Source organism: Sciurus vulgaris (genome assembly GCF_902686455.1).
Source record: "Sciurus vulgaris genome assembly, chromosome: 7".
NCBI classification, from domain to species: Eukaryota; Metazoa; Chordata; class Mammalia; order Rodentia; family Sciuridae; genus Sciurus; species Sciurus vulgaris.
Genome location: NC_136467.1, coordinates 9068112 through 9091375, shown reverse-complemented (window position 1 = coordinate 9091375; position 23264 = coordinate 9068112). Strand labels below are relative to the sequence as shown.

At 50.2% G+C, this 23264-nt stretch overlaps 2 protein-coding genes across 5 annotated transcripts in view; one reads left to right on the top strand and one right to left on the bottom strand.

Annotated features, from left to right (window-relative positions):
* The window catches only part of SYTL3 (synaptotagmin like 3), a gene marked incomplete at its 3' end in the record, with an annotated part of 92435 nt that extends 74883 nt beyond the window's left edge, over nt 1–17552 (top strand). For 3 of the 4 annotated variants that reach the window (XM_079146770.1, XM_079146771.1, XM_079146769.1), the window contains 7 exons: nt 4583–4761; nt 8584–8686; nt 12214–12384; nt 13502–13607; nt 14318–14420; nt 15289–15494; nt 16429–17552. In XM_079146770.1, coding sequence (XP_079002896.1) covers nt 4583–4761; nt 8584–8686; nt 12214–12384; nt 13502–13607; nt 14318–14420; nt 15289–15494; nt 16429–16535 — 975 coding nt within the window. Of the gene's footprint in view, nt 1–4582; nt 4762–8583; nt 8687–12213; nt 12385–13501; nt 13608–14317; nt 14425–15288; nt 15495–16428 lie in introns of those variants that run through there. The other variant, XM_079146772.1, reaches the window with a different exon arrangement.
* EZR (ezrin) overlaps nt 17366–23264 on the bottom strand; it is a 43467-nt gene continuing 37568 nt past the window's right edge. The window contains exons 9-14 of the mRNA XM_079146773.1: nt 21621–21784; nt 21235–21365; nt 20356–20516; nt 19908–20000; nt 18446–18697; nt 17366–18296 (exon numbers count right to left, since the gene is read on the bottom strand). Of these exons, the coding sequence (XP_079002899.1) occupies nt 18132–18296; nt 18446–18697; nt 19908–20000; nt 20356–20516; nt 21235–21365; nt 21621–21784 (966 nt within the window). The 3' untranslated portion in view covers nt 17366–18131. The remainder of the gene's footprint in view (nt 18297–18445; nt 18698–19907; nt 20001–20355; nt 20517–21234; nt 21366–21620; nt 21785–23264) is intronic.

The window sequence follows — 23264 nt, the reverse complement described above, 5'->3', positions numbered from 1 at the left end:
ACAGTTCCCAGCAGTCCTGATGTGTCCCTCTGGTTAACCCAGTGTCCTGTGCTCCACGACAGCCATTTCCCAGCTTCTCCAGCCTTTCAAACTCACTTTCCCTTCTCAGCTCCACCAAGCCTCCTCAGCCAGCCTTCATTCCTCCCAGCTGCTATTTTCTTCTCCCCTCCTCGGACCAACTTCCCGGAGTCGCTTGCCCGCGGCGGGTCTGTGTTTTCCTTCCTACCTGCACATCAGGGCCCCGGTTCCCACACCTTCACCCCTACCCTCAGGTCACATCATGGAATCCAGAGACATCTTCTGGCCTCCTCTCGCTTTTCCCAGCATCCAGCCCCGACCTCTCCTTCCTTCATAACCGTCCCTCCCTCTCTGTCTGCTTTTGTGACACGACATTGTCCCTGGGTGTGTGCTGCTGCTCCGGCTGGACCCCTGGCAAGGCCCACCTCTCCCATAGACTGCAGACTCCCTGGAGCCGGGCGACCTGGTTCTGTTCTCCAGGGAGCCTCCAGGGCCTTGCTCAGCACCGGAGTGTGGTACATCTTCAAGAAATGTTACCCAGAGAACAAAGAATGCGCCTGAAGCATTGTGCTTTTAAAATTCTCTGTGTAAATATCACAACTAAGCAGCAAAGGAACTGAGTCAGAAGTGGCTGGTGAGCCTGACCCCCTGTGACTTCAGCTCATAAATGCCCATGACTTTAAGTGACTTAACCCACTGGGTTTTAGTTTCCTCATCTGTCAAGTGCAGGTAACAAAGTGAGCCTCACCTAGTCTCAGGGTGTGGGACTCAGGTACTATCAAGCACATAGCAGTTAATTTATTAAGCTCCTTATGGGTCAGGTGCTGTGCTTAGGACTTTACCTACTTCGTAGTTTTTAATCCGTGTCTTTGCTTTATGGCCAATTTTTGTAAGAATTTGTGATCTGCGTTTGTGGGGAATATTGTATATATGTCACTAAGTCATTAAGTGTGTTAATTGTACTTTTAATAATCAATATCTTTACTGATAAGTGTACCAGTTTATTTTGCCATTAAGAAGAGCAGTACATTAAAATCCCTCTGGATTTATTGATTTCTCCTTTTAGTTTTGTTCATTTTTCTTTTTTCTTTGTTATGAATTTAGAATTATTTCTTTCAAGGGAGTTGACCCTTTTATCTTGATGAAATGCTTCTCTTTGTTTTAAAACAGTGCTTCTTGATATTATCATTGCTTTATTTTAGGTAGTATTGAATGGTATATAATTCCTGTTCCTCTACTTTCTATCCTTTTTTAGTACTTTTATATTTAAGCTCTTGTAAACAGCATATAATCAGATACTTTTAAATCCAGTCTGATAATCTGTCTTTTTTTCTAGTGTGAAGTCTGTTCTGTTTTATTGTAATTACTGATGTATTTTGTACTAAATCTAATTACCTACTTGTCTTCTGTTTTATTATTCGTGGTCTCTTTTCCCTCCTGTCCTGTGTTCCGTCACTACACTCTTTTCTCATGACTCCCTTGGAAGTCATGAGACTTAGAAGACGTAAGACTGAAAAAGACTTAATCAAGTCTTCTTCTGACTTTATCATTTCTGTCAGGTAGTAAGCTGGTTAATTCTTATTCTTTTCTCCATCAAAAATAATCTACCTTTATCCCTCCTCTCTGCCATTAAGATTTTCTGTTTTTAATTTTCTGCAATTATATTATGATGTGGCTACGTGTAGTTTTTTTTTTTTTTTTTTTTTTTTTTTAATATAATTTTGTCCTTGAATCTGGTTTGTTTTCTATCAGGCTGATAAAATTTTAGCTATTATCTCTTCAAACTCCTTCTGCCACCAGGCCTTGTGGCACAGGCCTGGGATCCCAGCTACTTGGGAGACTGAGGCAGGAGGACCACAAGTTCAAGGCCAACCTCAGCAACTTATGGAGACCCTGTCCAAATAAATAAATAAATAAATGTCTGTCTGGGGATGTAGCTTGGTGATAGAACTCCCAGGGTTTAATCTCCAGTATCAGAAAAACAAACAAACAAAAAATCCTTTGCCCATTATTTTCTCTTTGTGAGACTCTAAACATATATTATACTTTTTTATTAGGTTTGGTATGTCTCTTGTATTTCATTTTCTATTCATCTTTTTCTCTGTGTTCCTCTAGATATTTTCTACTGACCCATTTTCAAAATATCAATCCTTCCTTCATCTGTGTCTGATCTTTCTGGAGTTCTTAATTTTAGCTACCTTACTTTTTAGGCCTTAATTTATGTTGGATTCTTTTTAAAAAATATAGATTCTTGTTCTCTGAATAAATTCTCCACTTTGTTGTGTATTTTCTTGACCATATTAACCATTATTATTTTACAGTTCATGTCTGATAAGGCCAATATCTGCATTTTATTGTGGCTTTCTCTTGTTTCCAGTCACTTATTCTCAAATCCTAGACTGGCTTACCAGAACTCTCCTGGCTTTGGCATCTCAAGTGCTGCATCCCAGGAAATGTCTCAGTCCTGAGGAAACAGGGACAGTTGGTTACCTTTCAGTCCAGATATGCCTGGTACTGTTTTTTTGAACGATGGACCTTATGTGTGGAAACTGGGATAATTTGAGACTCTGAAAGAAGTTATCCTCCTTCAGAGAGAACTTGCTTTTGCTTCCATCAGACAGCTAGAGTGACAAACCCCGGGACTGAGCTAAAACAGAGCTGGATTCTGGTCTGGGTGAGGACTGCTCCGCTTCCAGTAGATTCTTGCTCCTAGTAAGAAAGCTTTGGAGAGGGCCCCACAGACGTGCAGGTGCTCGCAGCTAGACTGACGTGATGGGACTCGTGAAGGTGTTCTTAAGCTTCTCAGCATCATGGCTGCACGTCAGCAAGGACCGTCAGTGGAAAAGCAGCACCTGGCACAATGGTCCCTTCAGCAGGTGTCCCTTTTCTCGCAGAACCTCACTCAGGTGCTGTGTGCTGTGCAAGGCTTGGCACTGGGTCGCTGTCTGCTGCTGAGAGCTCTGCTCAGCCTGGCCTCTTGCCATCTCGTCTGGAGGCTGCTCACTGTTCCAGCCCCGTACCGCTTGCTAGTGTGCACGCCTCAAAGAAGGGCAGCCCCGATCGCCAGGCTGGCCTCCCTGTGCTTCTCCTTAGCATCTTGGGCCTGGGTTCCTGGCAGTCTCGACAACACCACAACATCCCGGAACAGTCGCACGGTTTAGTTCAGCTTTCTAACTGTCGTTGGCAGAGAAGTGGGCGTGCTGCCCTTCAGTCTGATGCACCTGAAGTCCCAGGAGGAATGCTCTCTGTGATCAGAGTTCCTCGGCTCCATTCACCTGCTTATTCTCACAGGTGGCTCAGTTCTTTTGCCAATCTCCCCTGATGTTCTCTTCAACCTTCACTTTTTACTCCTGGTACTGGAGACTGGACCCAAAACAAGCTACACCCCCGACCCTGTCTTTCAAAATTTTATTTTGAGGTGGGTCTTACTAATATGAGGAGGCTGGCCTTGAAATTGTGATCCTCCTGCCTCGGCCTCCTTCACTGCTGGGATTACAGCTGTGGGCCTCTGCGCCCAGCCATTCTTCACTTTTTGTGCTTCATGGAGCCATGCAACCTTGGCATCCCACGTGTTCTTGAGCATGTACAATTTTAGGGTTGTTTCCCACTCTAGCAGTTGTGTGGTATTGGCAGGTGACATTTTTCAGAGCCAGGCTGCTGGGTCTGGCAAAGCTGGCTATGCTCTTGGCGTTAGTTAAATTCAAGTTCAGGTCCTCTGAGGAGGGATGGGTTTGATTTGGTTTTCTCTGTCCGGTGTTGTGATTCTGCCCCAGCCTGCCTTCATTTCTTCGCAGTGCTTTGTGGTGTAGAGGAACTGGTTGGGAATTTGAAGCAGAAATCGGCTAGCTCTCTCTGTTCCCATAAAGACAGCACTGAGATTAGTTGCGTGCAAATGAAGGCAGTTGTCTAAGCAGATCTACTTTTTGTAAGATGGTTTATTTTATCCTTTGGGCACAGACTTCCTCTGCTACTTATAACCATCATTTAAGCTTCGAATCCCCTAATTTATGATGGCAGGTTTTTTTTTTTTTTTTAATTTTAGAATTAAAATTAAAACAATTTACCACTACCTTTGACTCTTACTTCCTGTACCTCATTCCAGTCCTCACCATAACCTAAGACACCAGTTAGACCTGGACACTGGTAATGAGTAGCAGAGCCCACATCTGAGTCAGGTCTGCCCGACCCCCAGTCTCAGCCCCTGCCCCCGCTGCTTGCTTTATGCATGGCTGCCATGAATGCAGGGCCGGGTCTTGGCAGAACTGCCCAGGATGTGGTCCATCTTGTCCTAAGTCATTTGTGTTCAAGAATGGACTGTGTAATCTTCATTGCTAGGCAATGACCATATCTGGAAAGCGGGCCTTCTGAGGACTGCCCATCTCCTCAGGATGGAATAGGTGGCTGCTTATTTTGGTCAAGTACAAACTGGTACAACGGCAGCTTAATGTGAGTCAGGATACATGCTCTGAATTGAATTGGGATTGATTGGATACCTTGAAATCAGAAGTGCCAAAAAACTTTTCACCGTGAAGTAATTTATTCCATCTGTCCTTCTTGATTGCAGGGAAGTTTAATTAGCATTAACAGCACTTGCACAGAGATGGGTAATTTTGACAACGCTAATGTCACTGGAGAAATAGAATTTGCCATTCGTTATTGCTTCAAAACCCATTCTTTAGAAATATGCATCAAGACCTGTAAGAACCTTGCTTATGGAGAGGAAAAGAAGAAAAAGTGCAATCCGTAAGTTGTTTTGTTTTTTAATTTTAACATAAGATGATAGATGTACTGATTCTAAAATTATATGGAAAAGCGAAAGTCCAAGAATCACAAAGATGATTATGAAAAAGAACAAGAGATAAAGACTTACTTCAATAATTTTTATAAAGCTGTAGTAATTCAAACTAAGGTATCGATGCAAAGATAAGCAAGTGGTTCAGTGGAGCAGAATCAGAAGTCTAGCCATCCACCGTTGAATACGTAGAAACGTATATGGTCAAGGGGGGGTCTGAGACCACTCCGTCTGCTGTCGCAGACTGTAGACAGAATGGCCTTCCAACAGCAGAGTTAATTTCTCATGGTTTCAGATGGTGGGGAGTCCTTGGTGCTGACCTGTTTGTGTCTGGTGAGGATGGGCTTCCTGGTTTGTGACATCAGCTTCTGTCATCACAGGGAAGAAGGGGTGAGGCAGCCTGCTGAGGACTCTTTTATAAAAGACAGATCCATCTGTTCACCAGGGCTGCCTCACACCTGGTCGCCTTCCCTGGCTCCGTCTCTAACTGCCATTACATTTGGGATTAAGTTTCAATTTGAATTTTAGGGGCACATAAATGTCCAGTCTATAGCAAGGGACTGGTACCAATCAAGGGGAAAGGTGGATTTCAGTGTCAGGAAGTTTGACTTTCCATATAGGAAAAACAAAATTTAAAAAATGAATTGTGGCTCACACAATTCATAAACAGATTGATTTTCCCAATTAATAGATAAGAAGCATATTGCTATTATTTAAACATGTGTTTCCCTGATGACTAACAAAGACGAGTAGCTTCACACACACCCAGCTCTCCTTCTGGGAACATGCTGTTCATACCTTTTGTCCATTTTTCTATTGGTTTGTCGTTTTCTTATTTATTTATAAGAAAATTGTGTGTGCATGTAATTGTGTGTGTGTGTGTGTGTGTGTGTGTGTGTGTGTGTGGTGCTGGGGACTGAACCTGGGGCCTCCCACATGCAAAGTACACAGCAAATGCTACCACTTAGCTACATCTCCAGCCCTTTTTATTTTATTGTGAGTCAGGGTCTTGCTGAGTGGCCGAGGCTGGTCTCAAATTTGTGATCCTCCTGCCTCTGCCTCCCAAATAGCTAGGATTATAGACATGCCACCATGCCTAGCAGGAAAATAGTTTTGAAAAGCTATTTTGAATAAGTTTTAGAAGCTTTTCATTGATTATATGTATGTTACTTTTTTGTGTGTTTGTTTTTGTTCTGGTACTGGGGATTGAACCCAGGAATTCTCTACCACTGAGATACATTCCTAGCCCATTTTATTTTTTATTTTGAGGCAGAGTCTCACTAAGTTCCTGAGGCTATTCTCAAACTTGTGATCCTCCTGCCTCAGCCTCCCCAGTAGTTGGGATTATAGGCCTGCTTTACCACAGCCAGCCTTATTTTATATATGTTATCTCAGCTATTACATATTTTCTAATTTATTTGTGATGATTTCTTTTGGTAGAGATTTTGATATTATATTTATATATCTTTTCTGTTAAAATCTCTGCTTTAGGGTGGCTGGGTGTAGCTTAGTGGTAGGGTGTGTGCTTAGCATGCACACACTGGGGTCTGGGGTCTGTCCCCAGCACATACATAATATATATATGTATATAAAAACAAAAAAAATATCATTTTTGGTAGGTGAGTGTCCTTCTATCTGTAGAATTCCATGCCACCTGAAGTTATGAATACATTCTTCTGCAGAACTGTTTTTCACATTAGAACTAGAATTGATTTTCTCTATATGGCCTAAGACAAGGACCTTAGTTATGCCTTTCTGTCTTCTCACATGGAAAAGTGTTGGCAAACTGTTTCAATTACCAGGTAGGGAGACACAATGGGAAAAGAAATGGATTGCTGATCTAATCAAACTTCTTCTCTTCTGAAACCTTCAGTAGTTTCTCAGTGTCAGAAGAAAATTAGTACAAATTTCTATAGCAATAAGTTTCTCCATAACCATCTCCCTTATATTTCTTGTCTATAACTTCTATTATCCTTCTACTTAAACCATACACCTAAAGGAATATGCCAAAATGTTCCAAAATGTCCCCTGACTTTTTTACATTTCAAAATTTGAGGAATGCAGTTAAAACAGTACTTCTATTAAAAAGAATAAAGATTAAAAGTGAATCATTTAAACCTTCAATTTAGAATGCTAGAACAAAAAGAACAAATTAATTCTAAAGGATGGAAATAGTAAAGATCAGAAATCAATGAAGCCAGACGAGGGTATAGCTCAGTTGATAGAGTGCTTGCCTCACATGCACAAGGCCCTGGGTTCAATCCCCAGCACAACACACACACACACACACACACACACACACACACACACACACACACACACACATATCAATGAAGCCAGACATGGTGGCTCATGCCTGTAATCCAAGCAACTCGGGAGGTTGAGACAAGAGGATCACAAATTCAAAGCCAGGCTCATCAATGGCGAGATGCTAAGCAACTCAGTGAGACTCTGTCTCTAAATAAAATACAAAATAGGCCTGGGGATGTGGCTTAGTGGTTGAGTGCCCCTGAGTTCAATCCTTGGTCCCAACCCACCAAAAAGAAAAAGAAATCAATGAAACAGAAAATAGTAGAGACAAATTGATGAGCCCAAATGTTAATTCTTTGAAAAAAAAAATCAGTAAAATTGTTAAACACTGAGGTAAATTTTATCAAGAGTGTTTTTAAAAAGAGAATATACACATACCAACATCAGGAAAGAAAAGAGACATTGTGGCAGAGCTTCTCCATTGAAGAATAAGTAGAGGGTATTATGTAAAACTGAACAACTGAGATGGAATAGGCGTATTTCTTTAAAAACACAAATTGCTCAAGCTTGACAGGAAATGAAATAGAAAGCTTAAAGAGTCCTATATGTTTTAAAGAAATCAAATTAGTAATTTGGCATAATTTACTGAAATTGAAAATGCACATGCTGGTTGGGGGAGTAGTTCAGTGGTAGAGTACTCCCCCAGCATGCCCAGGGCCCTGGCTTCCACCCCTAGCAGTAGGGTGGGTGTGTGGGGAAGCACATTACCTGTCACTTCTGGTTTTGTGACTAGAGATACTCTCACACGTGTGCACCATGGAATGGTCATAGCAGAATTGTTTATAACAGCAAAAAGTAAGACTAAGACAAAGGTTCCTCAGGAGGATAAGTGATCTGTAGCACATTCGTGCAACGGAACAACGTGTAGGAATAGAAATGAACGCACAGCAACGTGGGTGGATCTCAAACATATGGAGAGGGAAAACAAGTTACAGAAGAATGTATGTACATGATCCTGTTGATGTAAAAGTTCACAAACTGCCTCAGCAGTCAGAGGAGTGCCGTCTTTGAGGAGCCCATGAGTCATGAACTTTCCATTTCCACTTTAGCTGTGTGGGTCAGAGGATAATGCAGGTGGAGGTGCAGAGGGCGAAGCTGGCACACGGCCTGGACGTCCAGGCAGATTGGAGAATCTGGTTTCATGGTCCTCATTAAATGGCAGGCAAGGAGGAGCTGTGGGGTTCCAGGAGCAGGGAATGAGCAATGCAGGGAGAGCTCCAGCCCCCTGCCCAGGAATATTCTGGAGGATCATACAGACAACATGTGGCCAAAACCTTGTGACTCAGCAGCTGTACACTCAGCGCTAACATTGTTTCTGTCAGTCCTGGTCCCTGAGTCCTTTCTAGCAATTCAAAATCCAGCTGGAAGCAGGGTAAAGAAAAGGCTGACATGTGGACTTTGCTCCTCTGAATTCTGCTCACCCAGGCAGAACCTCACTTTGTCCTTCTGCATTTGGCCACTAGGTATGTAAAGACCTATCTGCTGCCCGACAGGTCCTCTCAGGGAAAACGCAAGACTGGAGTCCAAAAGAACACACTGGACCCGACCTTTCAGGAGACCCTGAAGGTACTTGTGGATGAGTACATTCCTGCTGTGTCCTCCCTATCCCAGGCTGTGCTCATGGGTCAGAGTCCAGAGAGTGGCTCTTTAAACCCTTGAATCAGTTAAACACAAGTGCAGACACCTATACATTTCTCTGTGGCTCTGTCAATCAGTGGCAGGTTGGCTGAAAATAGATTTCAGCCTTTGAACAGGAGAAGTGCAGAGTCTGCCAGACTTGAGAAGGACTTCTGATTAATGATTTCTAAGAAAATGGGGAGAAAGAATCTGATTGCCTCTATGTCTCAGGCCATATCTGGGCACAGAGTGGCTTAGAAATTGGATTGTCTTATTGAATTTGTATGACTATAGGGCATTTTCAAGCAGAGGCCCTGAAAATCAAATGACTAAGTTACTACTACCTTTGTAGGGAATGCTTCCTTATTGTAATATCCCAAAACCCTGTTTTCTTCTTATTTTATGAAAAAAATTATAAAGGAATTGTTTGGGTTCTCACTTTCTTTGATGGAAAGACATATGATTTCTTAGGACAGAACTGAGACCTCATTCTCTGATTGGGGGTGAAGAGGCAGAGTGTAGGCCCATGCAGAGAGCCAACTGTGGGAACCCCAGCCAGACGGGCAGCCTAGACCTGGGGGACACCCCAGCCAGGACTGGGCAGACCAGAAGTCCTGCCATCTCACACTGGCAAAAGGAGAGGCTTTTGTTTTCCTCCTTGGCAAGCAGGAGCATCTGTGAACTGCAAGCCAGGGGCCATCCGGGCAGATGGCACAGAGTGCCAAGTTCATTAAATAATAACAGTCATTGTTTGCTGGGCCCCCTGTGGTAGCCAAGCGCTTGATGCTTTATATCTACACTGAGGGAGACATTAGGGAAGCTGAGACTTTGGGAGTACTTAAAGGCTTAGCTTGAAGTTGGGATGGATGGTGGTCCTCAAAATGCACGTGCATAAAAATCCCCAGAATTTTTTGTTTTTAAGTTGCAGATTCTGTCTCAGCAGGTGTGTGTGGGACCTGCAACGCCTCTGTCCCAGTAAGCTCTGCTCCCCAAGCCAGGCCTCTGGCCAGGCCTGGGTGCAGACCACCCGCTGAGTCCCATGCCTGCAGGGACTTTTCAAAACTCTGTGCTACCTCACACATTTAAGTTGGTATTTTCAATGTCTCATCATAAGTTTAATAAGGTCTTTTGTGCTAGACAGTGGTATATGAAATGAGGACTATTTTAGATAAATATTTAATTACATGGGTCAATTTAAAAAGTTTTATTTACCTTATTCTAATTACATACAGAATTTAAAATTCCATTTACTCAAGGGTTTCATCCAGTCTATTGCGAATATTTTGTAGTCCTGGGAAACTATCCAGATATGTTTGAAAAGTTTCCATCTAAATTCAGAGGATCCCAACACAGACCAGATTTATTCTTAAATAAATTCACATAACACAGAAACAATGTGGGGCCTGGGGGGCCGATAAATCATTAAAAACCTTGGGGAAACCAGCATTTCAAGGTACCCCTTGGTCGGGCTCCCAGGAGGTTGGAGCGCCCAGGGCAGGCCACCAGGAAGGCTGGGAAGATAACAGCCTCCAGGGCATCTCCAGCCAGTTTGACTAAGTGCATGTGAAAAGCTGAAGATCCAGAAACTGATCCTGAAGTTTCCTGGTTAGAGTGTACTTTGGGCAGCCCTCTGGACTCCAGGGAGACTCCTGTCCTCTTTGCAATCCTTGAAATGGGGACCTGGGAAGGACAAGCTGAGACACAGGTCTGGGTGGCTTCTGTTTTCTGAAGCTCCTTATAGGCCAGAATGTGTGGAGTAGGTAGGGATCTTGGGGTCAGCTTGTCAGGTCTGTGGACCACAGGACGATGGAAAATCTTACTTGACAAAGCAGATTCAGTCACCAGGAGGAAGCTGCCCTGCTTATCAGACGGTGTGACCAGTAGGTGAGGACCCAGAGAAGAGCAGGCCTGAGCGTCGGGGAGGGGCTGCGGAGTGAATGTCACAGAGCAGTGGAGATTAGGGAGTTGCCTCCAGGAGGGTGGCCACAGGGGAGGGACCTGTCCATGGCCTTTCCGTGGCCTCCTGACCCTCCTTGGAGGAGCTGTATTTCTCAGGGGGAGGCAGGTACAGGAGAGGTCTGGGGTCAACTGATTGGGCAGGGAGCATGGCAGGAGCAGGCAGGTTAATCCAAAGTCCCCAGACAGAGCCAGGAATGTGGGCAAGGTCAGAAACGGGCCTGGGACCTGAGGGAAAGCCTGGGAAACCAGCCCCGGGCCCCGGAGAGGAGCGTGGCACCAGAGCTCCTGACCCCATGCCCACAGCAATCCCAGCAGGAAGAAAAGGACGACGGGACAGGCCAGGGCCGGCGCCCGCCTCCCTTCCCTGTGGGGAGGCGGGGGAGAGGTGACTGCACTTTGGTTCTGGCTGATGTCTGTCATCCCTGAGAGGGAAAAGTGGCTGAGGGTAGATGAGAGGAGACCGGACCCAAACCAGCCCCTGCACATCTGATTTCAGTGGCCCTGAGTGTCCTGCCTGGAGGGTCCTGATGGGTCGAGAGTCACATCCCAGCAAGTGCTGCGGTGGGGGCGGCACCAGGCAGGGCCAGCAGTGACAGCCCAGGCTGGACACAGTAGGTGACAGTGCTGGCCACCATGGATGGCCTCCAGGCCATGGGAGACTCAGGGAATTCCTAGGTTCCTGTGTCTTCAAGGTCACATGGTGATAAGTGACACTGACCTCACAGGATGTGTGTGAAAACTGAAGACCTGGGCGCCTGAGAAGCCTGTGAGTGAGGGATCAGTGACTTTGACTCGTCCTCACTCTGGGAAAAATCCAGCTCCTAGGCTTCACGCAAGGCCTGGGACTGAGGCGGAGCTGGCCACACATTGTGGCAGCCTGTGAACAGGTGCAGGGCCTCCGGTCCTCCTGTGCTGTGAGCTGCAAAAAAAAAGCGGGTGATGGAGCGCTGAGGTGCCACTGGCCCGTGTGCCATCGTGTGCACTGTCTGTCTGGGCAAACCTGAGGGGTTGAGGCTCACACTTGGTATTTCCACTTTCATTTTTTAGTTTTTGCAGTGCTGAGGATCAAACCCAGGCCTTGGGCACACTAGGCAGGCGCTCCACTAGGGAGCCAGGCCCCCAGCCTCCATACTTCATAGTTCTAAGAAATCATAGTCCTATTTTTGGTAGTTTTGGGCCTGGTTGGCTACAGTGTCAGCCAGGTCCACGTCCAGGTCCTGCCTTGGTGGTCTCAGCTTGATTTCCTGAAGACTTGAACTGGATGAGGACTTTCCTTCTTGTCTTGTCCTGAGAATCAGGGGTGGGGAACCGGGGGTGGCAGGAGGGTTGAGAGCCCAGGGCACCTGGGGAGTGGGGGGAGTCTTGAGGAAGAGGGGTCTACCTGGCCTGACTGCAGGCAGCCATCCTGACCATGGAGACGGGCGGCAGCCAGATCCCGGGGCTCAGCTGTGGGAGAGGCTGATGGGCCCTGGAGGCGGGCTGGGAGCCTGGCTGACCATCTCTACTCTGCCCTGCAGTATCAGGTGGAGGCTGCCCAGCTGGCGACCCGGCAGCTGCAGGTCTCTGTGTGGCACCTGGGCACACTCGCCAGGAGGGTGTTCCTTGGAGAAGTAATGGTTCCGCTGGCCACATGGGACTTTGAAGACAGAGCAACACAGTCTTTCCGCTGGTATCCGCTCCGGGCCAAGGTGAGGCCTGTTTGGGACCGAGTGTCCAGCACCACCACTGTGAGGTCACTTTCCGAGGATAGGCCTGCACTCCCCGCACCCCACTCCTCTATTGTCAGCTTGCAGGCAAGGCCTGGAGTGTCTCTGTGCCAGCATGGGGCACAAGGGTCTGGCCTAAGGCCGCCAAGGTAGTCAAACTGAGCCTTTGACAGGCAGACCGGGAGCAGAGCGCCAAGCTCAAAGGTGTCCTCCGGGTGCCAGCGAGTGGGTTGGCACCCCCACGCTGCATGTTGAACGTCTGCTCACAGGTCTGTTCCCAGGGCTCCAGCAGGAGGGACCCTGGGGTTGGCGCCTGGTTTCTAGGTGCTGGGGGTGACAGAGGTCATTTCTCCACTGGCACCAGGGGCCAAGAAGAGATGCTTTGTCACAGATGGAGGCTGGCCCACGCCGTGCCAGGAGTCCTGAGCCCTCACGGTTACTGTGGGGGCTGCTTCTCACTGCTGGTGGGAGAGGCTAGGCACAGGGACTGTCTAGACCCAGACCTCACCCCCCGTACACTCTCCCACCACCGGGTGAAAGATCACTGATCTCAGGGTCACCTCTTCTCTGGCAAAATCACGACCAGAGAAGTCACCTCTGTAGGCAGAGTATTATCCCTGGCAGGGGTCAGGACAAGGGGGTACCCACAGCTTGGAGAGTCACCCTGTGGTGTTGAGCACTGAGTCTCCAGGGCCTGCAGCTGACCTGGGCATGAAAGGTGGCCTGGAACCTCACTGCCCCGGGTAGAACCGCTGGGAGGGATTTTATTTTATTTACTCTTTTCAAATTCAGGTTGTGTCCAGGTTTTCTTAGGACTGTCCTGTTTCTGTAGGCCTGTTTTCTCAGGCACATCTGTCTCTGGCTTTCTGGGGAGGTGGAGCTGTTCTTCTCCATCCTGAGAGTGGAGAGGGTGGCAGGTCAAGTCCCCATGGATGGGGGGATGGCCAGTCCACCACGGACATGACACTCCATCCCTGGGCTCTCCTGGGCTGGAGAGGCTTTGCAGGGGTGAGAGGTGGAGACATCTAGGCAGAGCCAAGACAGCAGGAGTGCGGAAGGTCTGGGGGAATTGTCTGGGCTCTGCCTTTTGTGTCCCCAGACTGAGAAATACGAAGACAGCGTTCCTCAGAATAATGGAGAACTTGCTGTTCGGGCCAAACTTGTCCTCCCTGCAGGACCCAGAAAACTCCAGGAGACTCTAGAAGGTAGGTGGCCTCAGCCCTCGAGCATTCCTTTGTCACTATCCCCAAGGCCTCCCTCCTCCCAATGGGCAGACTGGACAGTCTCTGGTGAAACCATAGCCCCTCTGGAAGAGGGGCCACCTGACAACATGTGTCAGGAGTCTGACTTCAGAACAATACTCAAGGTGCTGGTACCTGCAAGTCTGAGGGGCAACTGCTGCCTGTAAGTGATGTGGACCAAGGACAGGTCCTGTAGGGCCCTTAGGAGGTTGAACTTGTGAGGTTGAGGGTGGGCAAAGTAGACAGGGTCCATGCACATTTCCACCGTGCAATGACTATTTGGTGGGAAGAAATTTGCTTCTGAGCTCCCTGGGCCACCAGCAGACCAGTGGCAGACACCCTATGGTCACCTCTACCTCCCTGAAACAGGTTGGGGCTCCAGGTTTCCCCAAATCCACTGGCTACAGCCACACCAAAACCTCCACATCTTTCTCTGGGCTCCAGTGTACGCGCTGAGCTTCTGCCTCACTGAAGATTTAGCTTTCCTGTCCCTGTGCTGGCCACTTAGCATGTGGGCAGGGCCCGTAGAGCCTTCTGGGGAAGCGTGCCTCTTCCTGCCTGCTCTTCCCTGTCTGGATTCTGTAACACTGCTCTTGTTGAGCTCAGTTTGGGGGTGTTGGGACTGAAAAGCATCTAGAGAAGTGGGCTTGACAGAGGAACTGGCTTTCTTCCAGGGACAGATCAGCCATCACTTAATGGTCAACTCTGTTTGGTAGTGCTGGGCGCCAAGAACTTACCCGTGCGGTCAGATGGTACCTTAAACTCATTTGTTAAAGGGTAGGTATGAGGTGCAACCAAATACTGGTTATCTAGTGTACACACGGTATATTCCTAGAACCTGGAGGAAACACCAGAAATATAAGCCATTTTAAATTCATCTTGCCTTAGCTTTCCTATGAAAATCCAACGGCACGTATGAAGGGCCCTGATTTCCACAACTCAGGGGATTTGGGCACGCTGAGACTCATTTTGGGATAGTACATTTTAACCCGAGACCCAAAGCTTGTTGGTTCCTGTTATATCAGTAAATCAGTTTCAATTGAAATCAAGTCTGAGAAGAAAGAAGTGCGTTCAGCAAATATTTCCTTAGTTTAACACCGCCCCCTGGATTAACTGTCATGTGGGTGACTTTCCACCTTTCAGTCAGTCAGTGCAGGTGTGCTGGGATCTCTAAAAGTAAAGCAAACACCACTGAATGTCACACTGAAATACTAAATCCCCAGTCACAGACAGGGTGAAAATGATTCCTCCTTGTCAAGACAGAACCGAGCCTGGGGTCCCAATCTCATCACTTCCTGCATGTCCTTGGCCAAGTTACTTAGCCTTTCTGAACGTGTTTTGCTGATAACAGTATACAGTGAGGTCACATGTACACAGCACCCTGGTCCCTGGGAGGCACTTCTAATAAGCTATGCCTTCAATTGGCAGTAAGCAGATTACGGTAAGGGCCCTATGGCCTCGGAATTCCAATTTACCCTTAATACCTGATGCAGCATCCAGCTGAACAAGAAACTTGGACAATCCTAGCCAGGTCTTGTGATTCCCACACTAACTGGTTTAGTGAAGCAGCGCTTGCGGGGTCCAGGCCGGGCGAGAGGCTGCGCGGAGGGAGGGCCGTCATAGCATCTGTGTGTCTTTCCTTCAGCTGTCTCACTCTGCCGGATCAACAGAAACTGCGACTGAGGTCCCCGGTGCTGAAGAAGCAAGCTTGCCCCCAGTGGAAACACTCCTTCGTGTTCAATGGAGTTAGCAGGTCTCAGCTGAGGCAGTCCAGCCTGGAACTGACTGTCTGGGACCAGGCCATCTTTGGAATGAGCGACCGCTTGCTGGGGGGAGCCAGACTTGGTTCAAGTAAGTCTGCTTGATTCCTGATGGGCCCAGACTGTCTCCCAATGCTTTGTTATGTCCTTAGAGAGTGTCTTACAGGGGGACCAAGAGAAGATGCTTCCCTAATAGTGGCGATTTAACTGACTGTAGCATCGCCTACTCGGCGTAAATCGAAACTCCCACATCTAGGTCTAACTCTATGGTGGAGCGAAAATACAGCCAAGTATTCCAGCAATTTAAATCAGATTTAGATCTGCTAAAGAAACAAGTCATGGGCCTCAAAATGGGCCAGGCACAGTATTTGCTTTTGTTTCTGTTGTCAGTCATAAGAGGATTATTTTCTTAAAGGAAAAATCTTAGCCCAAACAAATGGCCATTCAGAAAGTCCTTCACTGGGAGTGGAACAGGGGACACGATTCAGTCTTGCCCACAGGGGTGCTGCTGGCACAGCGTGTGGGCAGCCCTTGTCTGGGAGGGAGGGTTCTAGGCCTCACCCCTGCCTGCAGGTTGCCAGCAGTGCCCCCCACAGAGTGCCAACCCCAAACACCTGCACACAGTCCTGACGACGTCCAGCTGAGCGCTAGAGGTAATTAAGGACAATTTTTCAAAGGGACACTGTTCAAAGCTCTGCTCTAGGGAACTCCCTTCCATGAACACATCCAACCCTGCCATCCAGTCCCTGTATCAGGGTGTTGACTACCCACAGTGAAGAATCGGCCACCAAACCAGAACCGTCCTCCATTAAGACCTGGGAAAGGCACCGGAGGTCAGGGCCTCCATTCTGAGGCCTCAGCACAGGCTACACCCCGCACATAGTCAGGAGTCCCAAACCCACCAGCAGTTGGCATTTTCAGAGTCTCCAGTTGATGGGAAAATACTTCTTGCTGGGCCTCGTTTTTAAAATTCTGAAAGGCTGAGGTGGCACCCTCACCCACTGATAACGCCTCTCTCCCGTCAGAAGGGGATGCAGTTGGTGCAGACCCTGGTTCACAGTCAAGGCTGCAATGGCAGAAGGTTCTCTCCAGCCCCAACTTATGGACGGATATGACTCTCATCCTGCACTGAGCGAAGGCCTCAGCTCCAGGCCGCACTGGACGTCCTGCAAAAGCTGGCAGGTGTGATCATGGCTGCACAGGCCCCCGGACTATGCAGCCTCCACGTGGTCATTGTTATGTCCCTCAATGTCTGTGTGCTTAACAGCAATCATCCATGTTACATAAGCCTCGTGTGTTCCCGAGATGTGGAAATTGGTCATATTTCAATAAATATTCAGCAGTCACCCCTGTCTCCCAGTGTGGCAAAAGTGAAAAATCATGGCTTTTGTTACACACATTTCAGAGGGAAAAAATGAGCTTGGTGCGTATCCAGTGCCCCTTCCCTTCCTGTGGAAAACTTCCCAGAACAGGTGAGCCGGCCACAGGGCACAGGATGGAGGGTGTAGACCCAGGCGAGTCCCGGCAGGCCCTCCCCCACACAGGAGCAGACACCACTGCCGCACACTGCCTCAGGCAACTTTTATTTTGCATGTCTGCAGCGTGGAATCCGTCTGCATGTGACAACCCAAAGGACAAAACGTGCACAGAAGGGCCAGGAACGAGCAGAGCCAGCAGCTCGTGAAAGCTGTTGTGTTAACAGCTTTTCAAGGATGTGGCAGAGAATGGAAATCGGTCAGAAAGAGGTTCTCGTGATGAATATGAATAGGTCAGAGTCCCTTCATGGCTGGAGTCTCAACGATCTTAGAATTTCTGTGTATTTTTCAAACAAGCTTAGAAAATCAAAATGCAGGTACATGCACGAAGAATGCCACAAGAAGACATTTTTACACGTGTGATTACAGCAGGTAATCAGCTTCATGACTGAACTCATCACATCAGTTCAAGGGCCGGGGTTACATGTTTTTTTATATGTAATTATTTTATTCTGTAAAAGGTAACAAAATATACAGAACAAAACTTTCCCTTTTTAAAACTAATGTTACAAACCCATATTATCACATATATAAATACTATACTCTAAAGCTGATCATTAATTAAGAATAAAGTCCAACAGTGTATTCTAACTGTTAAGCGAAAAAAAACCAAAGTTTACCGAAGAGTCCTCCTGTACTGAGGTTCATTCTGAATGACCACTGCAGATTTTTGCCCACAGAATGCAATGTCTGGAGAAAGGAAATCACTGGATGTGGGAGGGTGCTGTAGACTCAATTTTCAAAATCATTTCCACCCCTCCAAACAAATATACAGAGATGGACCCTTCACAGAAATCAAGAACAAATCAATGGGAGCTCATTTCAAAACCAGAAAAAGTATGGCACAGCTGTAAGCCACGTGTGGTTCTCTTTAATGATACTGCACCTTGGATCACAGGCCAGCAGGAGGTTTGTCACTCAGACTTTACAGAAATCTTTCCTTAATTCCCTCAGTCCTGCTCCAAGCATAAAACAGGAGGTAATTCGATCATTCTCATAAAAATCAGGCCTGTTTGGCACTAGCGTACGATTGGGAAAAACAAACCAAGAGGCTGCTGCTGGTTCCTGACCCAGAGTACTTCTGCTGGGTGACCGCTTTTTTTAAGGGACCTGGAACATGTTGAGGGGCTTCTAGATTAGCGTGCTATAGAGCCAAGTGTGACATGTCTGCCCGGGACCCTCAGGCCTGGCCTCTACATGGCCTCGAACTCGTCGATCCGCTGCTTGGTGTTGCCCTGGCGGATCTGCCGCAGGGTCTTGTACTTGTCCCGGCCCTGCCTCATGTTCTCGTTGTGGATGATGTCGTTGTGGGTCCTCTTGTTCTCATCCCTGGCCTGCGACAACTCGTTGCTCAGGGTCTGCAACATGAAGCAGCGTCAGTCAGCGCCTGTCCTCCCTGTGACATCTCCCACCCCACAGGAAGGCTGAAGGGGTCGCGGTGGGGATGAATCACGGGTGGCCTGGTGTGAAACCCGCCCGCCTGCTTCGCCCTGCCGCCCGCGCTCACCAGCAGCTGCCGCTGCACACGCTCGTTCTTTTCGGCCTCTGTGATCCGCTTCTCCTCGTTGCGGTCGTCCAGGATGCCCTCGCTGCAGAGCTCGGCACTGTAGCCCATGGGCTCCGCGCCCTCCTCCTGCAGGCTCTCCTGCACGTGGTAGCTCACCGGCTCGTACACAGGGGGCGGAGGGGGCGGTGGCGCCGTCATCACCAGGTGCAGCTCCTCCTTGGTCTTCACCAGGTCGTCCTGGGCTTCTTTGGCCTTTGGAAAGCAAATACTTAGGTGAGCGCTTCTCCCCCACGTCCCTTGCGTTGGGACCATCTTCCTTAAGAAGCAGGCGTGCTGTCCTGGTGAGGAGCACAGGAATCTCCTCCCCTTTCCCGGGAGCTTCAACAGCGTAGCACAAGCTTGGCTCTGCAGAAGCGCCCACGTGGGGGGCTCCCCAAGTCATTCCCACTCCCACAGCAGGGAAGGAACCAACGTGCCGGAGGCTAGGAGTTCCTTAAAGTACTGTTTCTCTTTTTCTGTCTATAACCCTAATAAAGGCTCACTGTATATATTTCTGGAAACAAAACAACCACACACAAAAACCACACCCACGTCTTCCACGTCCCGGAGAGCAGCACGGTGACATTCTGATGCGCACTTCTGCTCTCCTTGTGGGCGGCTTATTGACACCTCCCTACAATCACCCTGAGTCCACCCAGCTGCTCCCGGGGGTGCGCTCAGTCTGTCCTGTCCTGTCACCAGCTTTTCTCACTACTTTATAATGAGCACCTTCCCCCCAAACCTAAGAAGTCTTCTGCTAGCAGGTGGGGGCAGGAATGGGGGAATGGAAAACATCTGAGCAGCAGCCAGGAGGCACCTGGTTACAGGTGGCCCCAGGAGGCAGTCCCAGAGGTGGACACAGGTGGAGGATAGAGGGGAGGGGGTCTCCCAAAGCCCCCATGGCCTTAGCCACACCCAGACCTCGTGCTGTCCTACAGAGCAAGAGGACCATAGGCTCTGCACAGGTCTTGTGACTGCAGTTGGAGCTCACAGGTGGGTCTCACCCCACCTGCAACCAAGGTTATGAGGGGAGGCCATCCCCACTTCCTGGACACGTGGTCAAGTCTCCAAGCCTGGGCTCTTACTCTGGTCTGGAGACCTCCGAGGTGCTTTTCACAGAACTCTGCAGTATATTCCAGAAGGTCTGACTTCAGGCACTGTGAGTGTCACAGGGGTCCCAAATACCTGGACTTAGAACTAGTTCCTGATCAGGGGTGTCTGATGGTGGTGGGGCAAAGTGCTGGAGTGGATTAGTGGGTCACCCCAACGGCTGTTCACGCAGGTGTACGGCTGAGCCTGCTCCCGGGGATCTGCTTCAGCAGCACGCAGCTACTGGCCAAGGAGAGCAAAGTGCCCCAGGAGCTCCCGGGGCGACCTGCCTGTCAGGCTGGACTCTCCCCCACCAGCTGAAGCCATGACTCACCCGGTGCTGCCACTCTTCCACCTCGTCCTCCTTGCGCCGCCGCGCCTCCTCCAGGAGGGCGATCTTGGCGGTGTACTCGGCGAGCTCCGCAGCCTGGAAGGGAAGGTGGCCCAGCGGCCTCTGAAATCCTCTGCAGGCCCGCTCGCGAGCCCACGCGCACACTTTTGGGGCCTCTGCAGTGAGGCTGCCTCCCTCCCGCTCCCCGGGGTCAGCAGGGCTCGGCTGCGCCGACCGGCACCTGTGTGGGGCTCCAGACCCCACCCTCGTGTCCACTTCCCCGACTGGGCAGGACCGCAGTCCCCAGGCCCCTCCCGGGTGGCCGCTACAGGCCTCCGGCAGATCCGATTACAGCTCCAGAGGAAAGTCATTACAAGGCAGGTGTCACTTTTTCAATCCTCAGAAGCAGCCTCTCTATAATTCAGCACCTTGAAACCCAGGCAATCCCTACCAGCTGCTCCTGGCTCTTTATCTGATCGGCCGCCTGTCTCTCCAGCTCTTCCTTGGCCCTGAGCGCAGCCACGCGGTCGGCCTCCAGGCGCTCGGCCTCCTCCTGGGCTCGCTTCCGCTCGTCCTCCAGCTGGAGGGCTCTCTGGATCTGGTCATTGAGTTCTGCAGGGAACACGAAGCCAGAGCTGTTTCAACCCCAGGCCAGGGACCAGAGCCCTAGTCTTCCATTCCCACTTGGGTGGGTGGAGGGAGATCTGGGTAGAAGCCACTCCTGGGACCACGAGGCCGGGATGGCATCCCAGGCGGCCAGCTGCCCGCGGGAGGTCTCGGGCTCACTCCAGACAGTTAGCAACCACTACGGAGAGGTCAGACATCTCCCTGGCTGGGTCTGACCTCCGAGCCTGTGGCAGCTCGCTCCTCAGTTTGGCCCTCTCTCCCACGCCCCGGACACTCGCTGAACGTGCATCTCCCTTGCCACACCAAATGCCCTCCCGGGCAGGCTGATATGTGGCTCAAGATTACGGCGGACTGTCACAGCCAAGCTGCGTTCTGAGCCACCGGAGCTGTGCTGAGTGGGTCTGGCCTTCACAGACAGCCGTGGAGGAGTCTAGAAGGCTGGGAGCAGATCAGCACGACTCTGCCCTGGCAGGCTGCAACTGCTGGCTGCTCACTTCCTCGTCTCAAGGGCTTATGGGAAAATTAGGAACAATGAGCATGGAAGTGAATGAAGTACAGGGTCACTTTCTAATCTAAATACCCACGTTATGTCTCTGTCACCAGGCTGTTTGGGGTACCAAGTTAAACAGAGAGATGCTCTGGAAGTTCCCCTCAGCCGCGTGCCTGCCCCGTGGGCAGATCACTGAGCGCCGAGAGGCCCGACCTTTCTCGGCCTTCTTGGTCTTCTGCTCGTAGTCCTGCAGGCGCAGCATCAGCTCTTCCTTCTCCCGCAGCATCTGCTCCTTCTCTCTCTCCACAGTCTCCCTCCTCTTCTTCTCAGTTTCCAACTGCTGCCTGGTTGAGGGAGGAAAAGAGGCGCAAGGAGTGTAAGGCGCCGGCAGGTCCAGGCTGGCAAATATGGTGGCATTTCCAGCTGCTGGGTTTCGGAGTAAACGCTTCCCAGGGAAGCTCCGTGCCAGGACCCTGCCCCCGGGGCTAACGCTGGGGCTGGCTGTGCAGCACGCAAGGCACTACCCAGGACTAGGCTGGGTCACCCGACAGGCCAGCTGCGGAGCGTGGCCCCTGCCCCAGGAGGCCTCTGCCGCTCACCGCTCCAGCTGCTTCTGGTGCTTCTCCTCCCGCGCCTGGGCCTTCATCTGCTGCACCTCGATGGTGTCGGGCTTCCTGCGGCGCATGTACAGCTCGTGGTTGCCCATGCAGAGCTGCAGGATCCGCTTGTTGATTCTCAGCCGGGGGGCATAGAACACAAAGTCCTGCAAAACAGACCGGGAGGACTCGGGCTGAGAAGGCCACGCGTGGCTGCTCCCCACCCACCCTTCGCGAAGATGCAGAACCTTTCCTAAAGGGCAGGTGTGGCAGAAAACGGGCCAGAAATGTACATTCTCAGTACCAGGAGCAAGGAGAGGGCGTGTGTCCAGCGAGTGTGTCTGGTGCGCGTGTATGCCCATGTTGGTGGCTTCTGTGCACCGGGGGGCGTGCGTGCCCATCTCTGCACACACTGAAATCTGTCCGTGCAGCTCTCCAAGGGGAGGCCTGGCTCTCGGGCCTCCTCTGCTGTCTGTCCTCTCCCGTCCCACAGCACCGCCTGCATGCACCCTCACCCATTCTCGCTGGGGCTGCCTGGACCTCTGTGCTTCCTCTGTCCTCTGCCTCCCACCCTGGGAGTGCCCTGCCCTCCTCGCTCTGGGTGCCTGTGCCTTGCAGCTAACGCCACGGCCCCCAGCCACACGGGGCGCACTCCCTCACACTCAGGAGCCACCTCCTGCTCAGAGCGTCACCGTCCACGCCTGCCCAAGAAACCCAACTCTGCTTTCGTGCCTGCTACACCTGGTGCAGGTGGCTGCCACATGCTCTCACGTCACCCCACCGACTTGTTCTGGATCTTTCCCCGTCCCACCATCAGCTCCCAGGAGCAGGACCCGCGTCCACCCAGCCCTCTCCCCAGGTGTTCACACAGCGTCTGCTGTGGACAGCTGTCTGATGCCCACAGTCGCATCTGGGCGCCACGACCGGACCAAGCCGCTCATCCCTCAGCCTCAGCATCAACGTGCAATGGGGCCAACAGTGCCTAATCAAGAGCCATGAAGAGCAAACCTCTTCACAGGGGACTCGCAACAGCCGTGGCGCCAGGAAAGTCGGCCGACCTGCCCCGCGGCCACCCTGATGCTAGTTGAGCTCCTTTTTGGACCTGCTACCTTGCAAGGCCCCAGGGAGAGGGCGGCAGGCCCTCCTGCTTCCCATTCCTTGCTCCTGCGGTGACAGCGGCGGTTAACAGGGCTCAGAGAGGGCACACTGTCTGGGGACTCTTGCAAAAGGTTTTCTAAACGCCTCTGTGAGTGTCCTCGGAGCCACAGGTCCCCTGACACCCAGATCCTGGCTGTCTGGGACAGGGGGTGGGGATGAAACCAAGCAGCAGTGTGACACGCCCCAGTGACATCAGAGGCCTGCAGAGCAAGCCCGCCAGCTAGCCAACACCCGGGAAGAGCTCGGCTAGCTCCTCAGTCTCTGGTTCCAGAAAGCCTGGGTGAGAGCCCCTGAACTTCCTGGGTGGGGCTCCCCGGGGTTTCACACACTTGTTATTAAGTCATCGGGTTTCCCAGGGAGGAGCCCAGAGCTGGGAGAAACAGGAATTTTTATTACCCACCTATCTCTTATTACACAAGAGAAAACCCTGCATTATGGCTTCCGGGGCACACTGCCCAACCAGCTTCCCACTGTGACTCACGAGCATTT